This window comes from Tenrec ecaudatus, chromosome 7 (assembly GCF_050624435.1).
Source record: "Tenrec ecaudatus isolate mTenEca1 chromosome 7, mTenEca1.hap1, whole genome shotgun sequence".
NCBI classification, from domain to species: domain Eukaryota; kingdom Metazoa; phylum Chordata; class Mammalia; order Afrosoricida; family Tenrecidae; genus Tenrec; species Tenrec ecaudatus.
This window is the reverse complement of record NC_134536.1, coordinates 133734158-133749569: the sequence shown is the minus strand read 5'-3', so window position 1 is coordinate 133749569 and position 15412 is coordinate 133734158. Positions and strand designations below refer to the sequence as shown.

Genomic DNA, 15412 nt, shown 5'->3' with positions numbered 1-15412 from the left:
TATGGAAACTTCCTCGGTTTCGTATGCAACAAAATTCCAGACTCCCAGAAGGACAGCATGCGTTCAGCATGAACCTCATTGTCCTGACCGTGTAGGCACATTGCTTATTAGTCAGGGAATGGTGGAAGCCTCCCTGAAATCCAAGTTCCCAGACCGACACCAGCCAAGGAGCAACCTCGGAGACACGGCTGTCTGAACACTGCTGTGTTGACTCTGGTCCAGCATTCTCATCCTGACTGTTTGACTTATGTTACTTTTTATTTCCTTCCCAAGTGAACTAAGCAAAAACAAAATTAAAATTTTCATGAATCTGGAAGCATTACTATAGATGAGACTGGGGTTTAAGACTTTTAAGTAGGCGCTTCTCTGCAGAGAATGAGCCACTGCGCATGCTCACTTTCAATAGGTACACGGAAGCTAGTGGAAGAGCAGATTTGTCTGGGCTTCACTGGCCATGTGTCACAACAAATGGTGCTTTATAACTCTGCTCAAGATTTTGTCACGTGGGCCAATCTGCTTGACTGGGAATAAGAGCTCACGTGACCAGGTCTCTTGAGGAAACTCGGTAGGACAGGGCGCCTGCATGATTGAAAGTGGTAGAAATCATTTTGAGCACACTGCATTTCCTGTTGGCCCAATTTCAGAATACTATATTGTTCTCTCCAAGACAGCCCAAGGGTTTAATCATTTCATCAACTATGTTAGTAAGCCTGTTGCAAGAATTAGGTTCTTGTCTTATCAAGAGGAAGATGAACTTTTGTGAGACATATTAGGAATAGGGGATTTTTTTGGATGGTAATAAATATGTATACATGAGAGGACTTGCAAAATTCATAGAAAAATGACACTGCAAGATAGTAGAATTTATCTACAAAATATATCTACATTCATATATATACATATAATTAATCACTATCCTCTTTCAAATAATTCCACAACCATTAACAGAATTTACCCACAAAAATATCTGTATTTCTCTCTCTAATATATATATGTATATATATATACATATATATATATATTCATTACCCTCTTGCTAATAATTCCACAACCAGTAACAGAACTCAGTGCTCCCTAAGCCAAGACTCACCCTCTCCCACTTCCTGTTACGGGATAGAGGAATTTAAGAAAAGGTTCCCTGCATCTAATTTAGGCCTAAGGAGGTGTGTCTCTCCATCCGGATCCCTGTTTGTTCAAATATCTGCTCTTCCCACTATTCCCTGCTCAGGCAGGCTGTCTGAGGTGGTGTTTGGCAGGGCAGGACACGAAGTGGACCAGGGCTGTGTTATAACAAGAGTGTGCCACCCACTGGTTTCAAGAGACAGGGGTGCCCACCAGGGGTAATGTTAATTAGTTAAGTAGTATTTGGAGTGGGAAATACATGGGGAATTGGCTTATTGGGATGAGCAAGCATTGCAGGCAGGCAGCGATCCCATGATAGTGACGCTCTAAGGTGAAAGGGAAGAAACACACGGAGGTATCAGAGCCCAGATGGTGACCCTCAATGGACAGTATGGTTTACTTGCTAGGGAGACATTTGGCAATACCTGCAGACTTTGTTGTTGTTGTTGTTGGTTGTCACACAGCTTGGGGAGTTGCTAATGGAATGTCGTGCTTAGAGACCAAGGATGCTGCTAAACAATTCTATAGTGCACAGGATGGCCAGACAGCCCTTTCCCACCCTCACCCCCCAAACAAGGAATTCTCACTGCCGTTGAGTCCACTGTGACTCAAACAACCATATAGGGCAGAATAGAAATGCCCCCTTGGCTTCACCCAGCTTTTAAATCTTTATAGGATCAGACAACCTAACCTTCTCCTTTGGAGTGACGGGTGGGTTCAAACTGCTGACCTTGCAGTTAGTTAGCAGCTGGGGTAGCTGACTTCGCCACCGGGGCTCCTTAACTAGGGCTGAGGATGAGATTAAATCAGAATGCTCAACATGTCCTTTTTCCCCTAGAGTGTCTCACTTGGCAGTTTAATTAGTTTTCTTCAGAAATGTCAAAATGACAAAAATAACAGCACATTAAATGAGAAAACTCAAAAGGTAAACAGATAACTTAGAAAGATAATACAGGGAAATGCACGTAAAATGTTTCCTAATTCTAGATCCTAAGATACAGGCAGGGATATCTAGCGAGTCTATTTCTCAGTGGAATGGTGTTTCTGTTGAGATGGGTGATTACGATAGAACTGAAGGATAGCTTTCAGGATGAAAGTTTATGTTTTCAAGGTCAGAGTTTTAATAGGAGCCTCCAAGGAAGCGTTGGCCGCCAAACAAAACAAGACCCCAAGCCCCCAAACTCACTACGGTCAAGTCAATTCCGACTCATAGTGACCCTCTAGGACAGGCTAGAACTGCCCCCGCGGCTTTCCTAGGCTGTAACTCTTTGTTTAGGGAGTACAACCCCGCCTTCTGCCCAGAGTGGCTGGTAGTTTCAAACTGCTGACCTTGCATAGAGTAAGCCAAATGCTAAAACATTAACTGCTGTATTTTGGGATCTGTCTTTTACCCACAGAACAGCGGAAACACGTTGTGTTTGGAAGTGAAACAGAGGAGGGCGAGGGTGCTGAATTTGATGCAAATATTGGGAGTGAAGATGCGAATGATAAAGAAGATGAATTTAAAAAGGTAACGATTGGGAAACGAACTTACGCGATTTCACGGAATTATGACTCTTGAAACATAGATCCCGGAGGAAGGGTGGGAGGGTGTTTCCTCCAGGGAGCGCTGCCCTTAATCTGCAGTGTGCATCCCGAAAAGCGGTCTTTGATTTTACACTACAGGTTCTGACCTAATTCAACCCTCTCCTCCAGCCAACCCAATCCTACCCAGTCTCAGAAGGACAGGCCTGAGAGCAAAGAGAAGCAGTAAAACCGGAGCCTGGCTCTGGGTGCCTGACTTGATGTGCAAGGGAGGGCTGGTGGAGATCTCCACATGCCCTTTCCCCTCCCACTTCCCGAACCAGCCACGCTGCTGCCAGCCGCTTCGTGCATGTCAGAGTAGAGCCATGCTTCATATAGAGTTTTCATAGCTACGACTTTTAAGAAGCGGATCGCCAGGCCTTTCTTCCGAGTTGTCTCTGGGTGGGGTTCAGAATGCCAACCTTTTGGTTAGAATCCCAGCCTTTGACTGTTCACCCCACCAGGGGCTCCTAGATCCCTGCCCAGCCAGGTTCATTCAGTACATGCCCTCCTCTCTCAGCAATAAGCATGTCTGTTTCTCCTGCAGAGGGTTAAACCACAGGCACGGGAAGAAGGTAGGAGCTCTCTGCCAGGTGTTTTGTTATCGTGGGTTTCAGAACCTGTTAGATTCTTGGTTGCTGGGATTCTGGACAGGTGTCAGCAGAGCTTCCAGACTATGTCAGATAAGGAAGAATGTCTTAACTGTCTACTTCTAAAAATCAGCCAGCCCAATCAGAAATCCTGTTGAGCATGGGGTTGTCATGAGCTGGGCCAAATCTACAGCAGTGAACACAACAGCACCTGCCAAGCTGAGCCTTTATGGGGATGAAGTATCCTCCTCTTGTGCTCCCCATCTCCACGCCCCCACTGCCATCAACATAAAAATGTCTACCCCAAGCATGGAAGAACTAACCCCTCTTGGTTCATTTCAGTTGTGTTGAGGGAATCATGGCATACTGGTGACCACGATTATTTTGAATAACCTGATTTGAATTTTGGACTTTTGCGTACATCTTTACGTTTTGCCAGTGTGTTTTATGCAGACACACTTTTCATATGGGGCCATTTGATTAGCAATAAATACAACACGGGATTTAGGATTGAACTCTTTTCTACAATAGAATTGAAACTGGCTCATTATATTTTACTATTCGAGGGTCACTTTTCCTATTGTGCAATCCTTTTCATCTGAGATTAACCTTAACACCATTTCTGATTACAGGAATGTAAAGAAGTCTTCGCTTTTTTCACTCATCAGCTACTAGATAGTCTTCAAAAAGCCACACGGCTGTCTTTGGACACAATGAAAAGGAGAATATTTGTGTCAAGGCAAGTGGAAAATGCCAAGTACTCAAATGGCCAGACTTAGTCCATGTCATAGCGTGATACGAAGCGAATAGCATCGCTCATTTTTATCAATACACTAATTTTTAAACATATGAAATATGTTCTTTACAAGATTGCATGAGACTGTAAATGTGTCACACTGCAAGAACACTTATCAGATGAACAGCCGGGCTCCTAGAACGCAGGCCAACATAAAAAGCTCTACCAAGCCCCTTAGAGCGGGCGGCGGGTGGGGGGGGGGAGGAGGGAAGGAGAGAACTTTGTGTCTGTCACAGGGCATTTGGGTATTTACCACATCATTCCTGCGCCATACAAGGTTATCAACTGAAAATTAGCTCGCTGCAGGTCAAACATCTAACGAACTCGCCCCTAATGTGGTGACTGGCACTGCTCCTGGGATGTTAGCTGGTATTGTGATTTCATGGGCCTTCCGGGACCCTCGGGCTCATTGAGAAGGAACTTCCACCCTGAACTTTGTGTCGATCTTGCCTTGCTTTCCCTTAGAGACGAGCACATGGACATAGCCCTACTCAACGGGACATTCCGTTTGGCCTGTATAAGAACGTTGCCCAGTATTTTGCTTTTGGGTTTCATCTGGGTTGCTTTTCTGCTCTTTTCACGGCTGTAGAGTTGGGATATGCAACCCTGGTGGCACAGCAGGTAAAGCACTCAGCTGCTAACTGAGAGTGGGGTGGTTTGAACCGACCAGCTGCCCCATAGGAGAAAGATGTGGCCGTCTGCTTGTAAATATGGTTGTTTCTGGGTGCCGTCAAATTGGTTTTGACGCTCAGGGACCCGATGCATGCACAACACAAAGAAATGCTGCCTACCTCTGATAGACACTAGGCATTCAGTAAATGTCCCCCTTTGTGCCTCTGATCTTTTCTTTAAGTGATTGCTGTCTCTTTGTATTGTGTACCTGATGTTAGAGCATTTCTTAGCTGACCCTCTGGTTTACTAAACAAGCTACTGACTGATGGGAGATGCGGTGTACTGCCTTGACTAGTTTGGCTGTGCGTTCAGGTGACTTCATACCAGCTCAACTCCGATTCGTGGCAACTCCGATTCATGGATTAAATTGGAGTTGTGAACTGGAGTGTTTGCAAGGGTTGATTTTTTTTTTTGAGGGGGTGTTCTTCTGAGGCACCACTAGGTGGACTTGAACCTCTGACCTTTTGGTTAGCAGCCAAGGGGGTTAAATGATGTAAAACTGGCTGTTTGGTATCAGAGGTCCTCTAACTTCAGCACTGAGGAGGATAACCTCCATCAGTATCAGCCCAAGGATGATTTCTAGATGGGCATCAGATAGCCCTACGCTCACCAATTTTTTTTTTTAAACCAAAGAAACAGCAAACCAATTATAACATCAGTTGTCCCCACAAGGCACTTTCTACTTCTCTGTTGGGTTCATCAATTGATTGCAGTGGCCTCACAGAACTCCCAGGCCGTACTCACAAATAGGGATTTTATTAGGGAAGTAATCGGTTACAATTCAGAATCAGGATCATCTTGGAGGTAAGAAGAACAGCTCAGGCTACAGTTCTTGGATCGGGACCGACTCTTCTCGGTTGCTCTAGGCACTGCACTCGCAGCTTGGGACTTGTGCTCTCGGCTTTTGCCCCTTCTCGGGCCCTTGCCATGGTTCTGTTCAGGCAACTATTAGAAAGCTCTGTTTATTAGTGTCTGGTGATATCCCGCTCTGCTTACAAAGGCGCTCGGCTCTCCTGCTCCTTGGGTTTGTAGGCCTATTGTCATTGCCTTGCACCATAGTCTGGAAAGGCCACTGTCCAGTCTTGTACTGGCCTTCTGGATCTGCTATGCTTTTCTCTGCCACCAGACCCTGCTTCACACCAGCTCTGGCGTTACAGCTCTCTCTGGCTCCTGGGTCTATCAGGTTCTCAGTGCAGGGACTATGCATCCAAAGGGCCCACTGTGCTCCAGACTCTTCTGGGATCGCCTCCTTCTAAACATTAAGGGATTGTGTTAGGTAGAGTTCTCTAGAGAAACAAAACCAGGATACTTAAGATTGTATATAGATAGATATAGCTATAGAGAGCTATAGAGAGGTTTATATAGCGAGAAGGAACATACACTGCAGTACAGAGGGCTCGGTTCAACTCACTTTCTTGGAACAGTTAATATACTGAAGATACTTCAACTCACTCAGCCTGGCAGCCCAAGGTCAAGGAGAGTCGTCCCTCAGACAAGACAAGCAGGGTCTACCCAAAGACAGCAGACAGCAGGGTGGGTGGGTCAGCAACAGTTGTTTGCACCTGTAGCTTAATGAAGCAGGTCAGGTGTATGCACCAGCTACACAGTGAATCAAGTTTCAAAGTAGCCTCAAACTCTAGCTATGTAATCCATGGGTTGGTTTGGCCCCCAGGTAGTGCAGCACAGGGTTGAGGCAAAGAACTAGCTCAAGCAGTAGGATGCTGGTTCAATCACCAGGGAAGAAGAGAGATGGAATGTGGGCCACAGAAAGTATTTATCTTGGTAGGCCTCTGTGTTAGTCTGGGTACATTAGAGAAACAAATCCATAGAAATGCATATGTATGAGAGAGAGTTTTATATATATGGTAAGTGCACATCAAGAAAACATCCCAACCCAGTGCTGCCCAAGCCCACAAGTCCAATATTAGCCCATATGTTCAACACCAATCCACAAAGTCCTCCTCCATCTCACAAACCACACGCAATGATGCCGACTGCAGGAGGAAAGCCGAATCTGTGAGCATGTAAGCAAGCATCTCAGCGCTGGCAGGGGTCTTCACATGGATGCTCCAGCACCCAGGGCTGCATCAGGGTAGGTCCATGTGTCCATGTGGCTTCTCCTCAGGGATGTCTTTCAGGAAGTGAACCTTGCCAGCTGAAGCAGGGAACTGGCTAAGGCAGCTGCACCCTGGTCCGGCCATCACAAAGCATGAGACCCAAGAAGCAGAAAGGCGAGGCTCGCCAAGCCATTTAGCTCTTCACCCTTCAATTAACCCCACATGTGTTTATTGGCCAGGTTGGCACAATAAACTTTAACTATCACAGCCTCCAATCAAGCTTCGACCTGATTAAACTGTGTTCCTATGTAGGCCACATGTTCCTATGTAGGCCTCGTTGGCACAATAACCCTAATTCTCACAGGATGGCAAAACTAACCAGTCCCTTCATTAGGGGTTTTTACATACCTTATTTGCATAACTAGGGTGCCATGCATTTTATTTGCATAGTCTCACTCAATCATTTTGTGGGAATTACCAGACCACGCTTGATGGACCATGCAGAATAATCTACTGCTTTGCAATGTTTTCACCACCTGGGGACGCCTCATTCTCACACTGCTCCTTTTTATTAGAGCCTGTCTTTGTCTTACTGCTTCACTTTGGCTTTCCCAGTAAAACTGTGAATAGAGACTTTTTCTTTATTTGCTAGCTTTTATTTCAGAGAGTTCTTAGATACTAAGTTTAGCTGGGAGCCATTGACACTCAGTCTTAATGGTCTTCACTTTTGAACTGTGGAGTCTGTGTTTCTTGTGATTTTTTTTTATCATTTAAAAAATACTTCTATTGGGGGCTCTTACATCTCTTATCAGAATCCATACATTCCTCCAATGCGTTAGCACATGTGCACATATGCCAACATCATCATTTTCAAAGCATTCTCTTCCCACTTGAGCCCCTGAGATCAGCTCCCCATTTCTTTCCCCTCCCTCCCCACCTGTCCTCCCTCATGAACCCTTGATAAGTTATAGATTATTTTTTCCATATCTTGCATCATCCTCCGTTGCCCCTCACTCACTTTTCCATTATTCATCCCCCTGGGAGGGGGTTCTAGATTGATCCTTGTGATTGATTTCCCCATTCTCCCCCCTCCCCTTCCCCTAATCCTCCTGGTATCTCTACTCCTTGTTGGCCCTGAGGGGTTTATCTATCCTGGATTCCCTGTGTTGTGGGCTCTTATCTGTAGCAGTGTGCATGCTCTGGTCTAATCCAATTTGAAAGGTAGAATTGAGGTCATAATAGTGGGTGGAAGGAAGCACCAAAGAACTAGAGGAAAGTTGTGTGTTTCATTGGTGCTAAACTGCACCCTGACTGGCTCATTTCTTCCCTGTGACCCCACTGTGAGGAGATGTCCAATTGTCTACAGATGGGCATTGGGTCTCTACTCCATGTCTTCCCCCATTCACCTTAGTATGGTTTTATTCTGGGTCTTAGATGCCTGATACATGCTCCCATAAATATCTCATGTTCATACAGACTGGTGTGCTTCTTCCATGTGGGCTTTGTTGCCTCTGAGCTAGATGGTCGCTTGTTTATCTTCAAGCCTTTAAGAGCTCAGACACTATATGTTTTGGTAGCGGGGCACCATCAGTTTTCTTCACCACATTTGCTTATGCACCCATTTTGTCTTCAGTGATCATGTAGGGAAGGTGAGCATCATGGAATGCCGGATTATTAGAACAAAGTGTTCTTGTGTTGAGGGAGTATTTGAGTTGAGGCCCAATGTCCATCTGCAACCTTAATTCTTCATATATAAATATGAGTACATAGTTATATTCCCCTCTCATTATATATATATTTACATATGTATTTAGGCTTCTATAAATGTTCTTTGCCTCCTGGTTCTTTCCTTTTTACTTCCCTCTTGTCCCACCATCATGTTCGGCCATCATTCAGGTTTAGTAATTCCTCGCTGCTACATTGCCCTTGATTGGCCCCACTAGGTATCCTACGACCTTCCTTCCATTGATTGTTGTTCCCTTGTCCCTGGGTTGGTTTCCCCCCACCCTTTTCCTTTATCCCTCCTCTCCTTCACCATTGGTCCCATTCTTTTCATTTATTTACCCCACCTATCTTATCTAGAGAGACATGCAGATACATTAACAAGTGCAAAAACTAGGCAAAGCCAAATAAAACAACAAAAGAAGTCAAAACCAACAAAACAATAACAACAGCAAAAAACAAACACAAAATAACAATAACAAAAAAAGAGCCACCGACAACAATGGAAAAGCCAATAAATAGTTCAAGGTCTGTTTGCCTTTATGAGTGTTTTCCAGTTGAGTCTGATGGGGTGCCACACTCTGTCTCCCAAGTCTATTTTTGGTATTTCCCAGGGGTTCCATCAGTCTGCTCCCCTTGCTGCTCTGTTGCATGCCCTCAGTGCCTTGCCCCAGCGTGATGGGGACAGACCGTACACTGTGTTTCCAGTGCTGTCCCCCACAGCATCATGGTTTAGTGAGGGATGCCTTGTCCCATGGTGGGGCTGGCCCTACAGTCCTCCTTGTGCGTTGTCTGCTCTGAGCAGGAATATCGTCCTCAGGATTTGGTGGGCCAGGAGGTCCTCTCCTCCCTCTCCATCCCTTTGCGTTTCTCCCATGTGCTCTAATCCGACGTACCCCTCTCCCCAAGCTGTAGCCCCAGTGCTGTCTTCTGAAGTGAATTCTTTGGGGGGTGGGGGTGGGTGTATGTGTCTGCATAGTCAGGATTGGGTTCCATTATTTTTTCAATCTGTTTTTTTCTACAAAAGTTTTGGAGTCCTCTTGTTGCAAGTACAGCAGCCTACGTGTTATGAAGTTGATACATTTGTAACTGGGTATTTTTTCCCTAATCATTTTATTGGGAGCTCTTGCAGATATCATAACATTCCATAGTTCAATCACATCAAACATTATTGTTCAATTGCCGCACAATCAGTTTCAAAACATTTCCTTCTTATACTCCTTGATATCAGCTCTCTTTTATCCCCTCCCTCTCCCACCCAACCACCCAGGAACCCTTATTTATTTGTTTATTTGCCATGTCGTACACTATCCACTATATCCATTCATACAATTTTGATGTTTGCTCCCCTGGAGTGGGGTTATACAGTCCTCAGTGCTATCAGCTCCCCTTGTCTCTTCCCCCACCTCTCTTCCTGTCCCCTCAGGAACCATTACTCCTGTTACTGTTTCTGAAGGGTTACCTATCTTGGCTTTCTTGTATCAAACTACCTTAATTATACAAATGAATCATACCCAAGTCTAACATGATTAATGAGGTAAACAAATAAAAACCATAATAGTAAGGGGAGAAAATATTAAAGAATTAGAGGATAGTTATGTGTTTCATTAATGCTATGCTGTATGTTGGATTTATCATCCCTTCTGTTTGGTCCTTCTGAAAGGGACTGTCCAATTATCTTATTGGAGGGTTTTGGGTCTCCACTACATCTACACCCCTTCACATTGATTTGGTTGCTTGCTTTTGAACTTACAATACCTTTTCCTGTTGACACTTCATGATCACATAGGCTGGTGTGCTTCTTCCATGCGGGCTTTGTTGCTTCCCAGCTAGATGGCCACTTGTTTAACTGCAAGCCTTTAAGACCCCAGACACTATCTCTTTTGATAGCCAGGCACCATCAGCTTTCTTCACCACATTTGCTTATGCACCCACTTTGTCTTCAGCAATCATGTCAAGAAGGTGAGCATCATGGAATGCCACTTTAATAGAACAAACCATTCTTGTACTGAGGTAAGATTTAAGTAGAGGCCCAAAGTCCATCTACTTCCTTATTGTATTTACACACACACACACACACACACACATAAGCAAACACGTATAGTTTTATATTTCCATATACACATGTCTATACATATACCAATATATATATGTTCTTTCTCCTTCTTCCCTCCTGCCCCACTATCACGCTTGCCCACCGTTCTCCTCTCAGCAATTCCTCTCAAATGCAATTAGACTGGTCAAACACGACCAGAGAAGCTACACCCTTCTCGCCATCCGTTTGAGAACCCTATTGTTTCCCTGTCCCCATCATTACCAGCCCACTGCTCACTCCCTCCGCCTCCTCCTCTCCCATGCCCCCATCGGTCCCCTTGCTGTCTCTGTGGGATTGCCTCTCCTGCCTGTCTTGTATAGATAAACACCAAAAGAAAGAATGAAAGACCAGATAAATGGTTCCACGTCTAACGGACCCTGACACAGAGTAGATGCATATCTCTCTGTTAAACGGTGAGAAGGGCATGGTTTTTCTGGTGCGCTCATATTTAAAAGCAGAGGTGTCGTTTGTCAATAATTACTGTACTGGTTGCAGTCTAGAGAAGGAGAGAACGGGAAGTTCACGTTTGTAACGGTTTGTCTGGGGCAGGGATGGCGGTCAAGGCAGAGGGAGTTAGGCAAACTAGTTTGCATCAGGGATGCACTTTTCATTCCTCACACGTGTGTGTGTGTGTGTGTGTGTGTGTGCTTCTGTCTGTGCACCAGTGACAGTTTAAGAAAGCAGTTGTTGGAAGATTTTTACAAAAAACTGCTGTGTAATGTTACTATATGTATTTGAGAAGGTTTAAAATAATGGGGAATTTCCATTATTTTAAAATTCCATGAACTATTGAAGTTCCCTCATATATATAAATATATATGTGTACATGTGTATATATGCTTGTGTGTGTCATTGCATGTGTGTATATCAAACAATATACTTTTGTTGGTGACCAGTACTGTATCTGATACAGGGCTGGGAGCAAAGACTATCTTTAGAACTGACATTGGTACATGATTATGACTGAGAGATAGTAACATGAACGCAGCAGGAGAAATGTCCTTGAAGATAATATTTTTGTTTCCCATTCATGGCCACCGAGTCACTGCTGACCCATAGCGACCCCCTGTGGGTTTCTGAGACAGTAACTATTTATGGGAGCAGAAATGCTGGCTGAGGAGCTGCTGGTGGTGTTGAATTGCTGACCACTCGGATCATAGCCCAATGCTTAACCACTACACCATCGGGGCTCCATTATTTCTAAGAATATTAAATTGATTGATTGATTTTGGCTCTCTGAACTTTATGGTTCCAATGTAAATAATATTCTCTTCATATAATTGTTGACATTTTATAAGGTGACCTTACTTTGAGGATCAATATGGGAAGCGTAATGGGTTATCTAAGCTACTTTTGGTTTTTATGCCCATCTAATTACAGCCATTTTGGACGAAAGCGGTCAGAAGATATCATTTCCTTTATCAAATCTGAAGTACACCTGGCAATTCCTAATGTGGTAAGCGCAATTAAATATTCAAGTTAGAGCAAGGGAGCTTCCAAAGTTTGTTACATCCCCCCACTCTCACAGGGCAGGGGTTGTAAGTCCTGACTTTGACCTTCCTACCTGTAGAATGCATGGCAGATGTCTGAGTCACTTAGTCGACCGTAACAGAAATGCCACAAGCGTCTGGCTCTAAAGAACAGAAGTTTATCTTCTCATAGTTGTGAAGCTGGAAGTCCAGATTCAGGGTGTGGCTCTAGGAAGAGTTCTTTCCTTGTCGATAGCCCTGTGAGTTCCTTGGCATTCCTTAGTGTCCCTTGGTGCTTCTTGGCTTCTCACTTCCCCTGCGTGTGTCCATGTCACTGCCTAGCCTCTCCTCTCCTATTGCTTTTTATAGATCAGAAGTGATTAGGTTTAGAACCCATCTACTCTGGTATGACCTTACTAATATAACCAACGAAAACCCCTTAATTCCCAACAGAGTTTTTATATTAGAGGTGCCCACAACTGAACCAAACCAAACTCAGATGGAGTCAAACAGGAGTGGGCTATGTGTGAGTCTGGGTAGACTAGAGAAACAAATCCACAGAATATCATATGCATATAAGAGAGAGTTTTATAGAAAGAGTAAATATACATTAAGAAAGCATCCCAACCCAGTGCTGTCTAAGCCCGTAAGTCCAACATTAGCCCATGTGTCCCACACCAATCTACAAAGTCCTCCTCAATCTCATGAAACACACGCAATGACGCTGACTGCAGGAGGAAAGCTGAGTCAGTGAGTGTGTAAGCATCTCAGCGCTGGCAGAGGTCTCCACACGGCTACTCCAGCACCCAGGGTTGCATTGGGATAGGTCCATGTGGCTTCTCCTTGGGGATGTCTTGCAGAAAGTGAGCCTTGCCAGCTGAAGCAGGGAACTGACTAAGGCAGCTGCTCCCTGGTTCGACTATTAAAGAGCAAGAGACCCGAGAACCAGAAAGGCTAGACTCACCGAGCCATTTATCTCTCTGCTCTTCAATTAACCCCACATGTGTTCATCAGGCAAGTTGGCACAATAACCTTAACTATTTCAGGCTAGAACATCCCCACAGGATTTCCAAAACTACCAGTTGTTGTTTTTTAATGGAAGCAGACTGTCACATTTTTCTTCTGTGGAGCAGCTGGTGGGTTTGGACCACGGATGCTTTGCTTAGCAGCTGAGTGCTTACCATTGTGCCACTATTTACAGGGGTTAGAATTTCCACACATTTCGTAGGAGAGTGGGGGTACACAATTTAGTCCACAAAAAGAGGGAGAGACTGTAGCCCACCCTCAAATGTTGCTTTCCTTGAGCTGGTCACCCACTGGGCCACATCAGGCTTTCCTCACTTAGTGGAGTGTGTGTGTGTGTGTGTGTGTGTGTGTGTGTGTGTGTGTAAGAGATTGAGAGAGAGAGAGGAATCAGAGCGGTTCCCTGGATGTCCTGACAGTGCTGTGACCTTGTATCTTCTTCCTACAGATCATGGTTCCTAGTTTGGATGACATTCAGCAGGCCATCAACCGGATGATCCAGCTAACACTGGAGGTCAGCCGAGGCGTGGCTCACTGGGGACAGCAGCAAGTCCGTCGCATTAAGTCAGCCATTGTTAGTCCGACCCGAACCATGACGGACGTGACCCACATCAGCACGGGCAAGCAGGCCAAGAAAGAAGACAGTAAGCATGCTCAAACAAACCCCAGACGAATAGGCCTTCAGAGTAATAACAAGGACTGATTTGTCGTTGCCGTTCCTCCAGGCTTGGCAATTGACAGATTTTTCAACACACCCTTTTTGTGTGTACATTCGTTATGTTTTGCATTTGAACAAAAATAGTCGTGTTGTTTATCCTCAGTCTTAAATATAAACAACTGGACATGTATTTCCAGCTCTTGGTCATGGATGCACAGGGGTTTTAATACTCTGCCATGATCATCATCATTGAGTTCTCTTCATTAATAACCTCTACTTTAGTTCTCGGAGTTCTAATAGGCATTTCAAGGGCTACACAGAACTCAAAAATGAAATTCATTATTAGAGGTTTACTCAGGAAGTTAACAGGTTGTAATACTTGGGGTTGACTTGTTTATCAGGACATGTTACAAAGTTCTTTCAGGGCTGCTGATAAATGCCCAAAGAGGCATGCCACTCTGCTGTAGCCTCAACCTGAAGGCATGCAGCTTCCTTCTGTGGATCGCCCAGCTTCCCCACAAAAGTGCCCAAAGGCACCTACTTAGCAAGTCTGTCTCCTGTACCAAAACACACACATTACTTGCTCTCTGGCATGGGAAGCCCATCACTCTGTACCGTGCTCTGGCTCTTGGCGCTGAAGCTCTGATGGTACCTCTGGCTTCATTAGGTGGCCGTTGGCTAGAAGAGTCACATTAAATGATTCCCTGCCCCTGCAATCATTTTGGAGCCCCGGTGGTGCAGTGTGTTAAGCACTTGGCTGTGAACTGATAGGTCAGCAGTTCAAATACAACAACGTAAATCTTTATGGGAGAAATATGTAGCAGTCTGCTCCTGTTACGATTGACAGGCTTGGAAACCCTATAGAGCAATTCTGCGCTGTCTTCTAGAGTTTTCTAGGAGTTAGAATTGACTCAATGGCAGTGGGTTTGGGTTTTATCATGACCTTAAATTCAAAATGAAAAAATGAAATAATTGCTCAGACACACTTGTAACATGGTGTCTGAGGAAGCAGAAGACAGCTGTACCAAGACTGGTGAACTGTTGGAAGGGGGACAAATATGATCTTACTACATCAATGCCCTGTGCGCTGTATTAAGATGGACATTAAGATGGACACAAGGTGGACATCACAAACCTGTTATGGACATTCTCTTTCATTTTGTTTTTGTGTGTTCATATTAAGGTGTATCTCAGAGGTGGTAAGTCATTGGGGTCACCCTCCTGAAGTTGTGCTATATGGTTTCCTGTTTTCCAGTAAATGAAACCCTGTATTGATGAAATTATAGGAAAAGCAAGTACAATAAGGGTTTCAGGAAGGGGGGCGTACAGGGGACAGGGAGTGGTGGTGGGGGTGGGGGTGTGGCAAAAGGGAGACAATGTCAAAGAGTCCAGAAAGAAAAGGAATGTTTGGAAACTGATTGTAGAAGCAATTGTACAATTCTGCTGGACATGATTGAACTATGGAATGATATGATATATGTATGAACTTCCAATTAATGATAAATTAAAACCAAACAAGACAAAACAAAAACATAGACCCAAGAATGGGTTTGGGCTCAAGCTAAATCCTAGCTTCAACCCAAGACTATCTTACATCATGGCCCTGCTTGATATACACCCTCAGGAAGGGAATAAAGAAAATAAG

The 15412-nt window shown here is 44.6% G+C and overlaps 1 protein-coding gene across 1 annotated transcript in view; it reads left to right on the top strand.

Moving 5' to 3' along the window:
* DNAH8 (dynein axonemal heavy chain 8) overlaps positions 1–15412 on the top strand; it is a 358510-nt gene that overhangs the window by 89496 nt on the left and 253602 nt on the right. Inside the window, exons 22-25 of the mRNA XM_075554113.1 lie at positions 2518–2632; positions 3908–4014; positions 11998–12073; positions 13558–13753. Coding sequence (XP_075410228.1) covers positions 2518–2632; positions 3908–4014; positions 11998–12073; positions 13558–13753 — 494 coding nt within the window. The remainder of the gene's footprint in view (positions 1–2517; positions 2633–3907; positions 4015–11997; positions 12074–13557; positions 13754–15412) is intronic.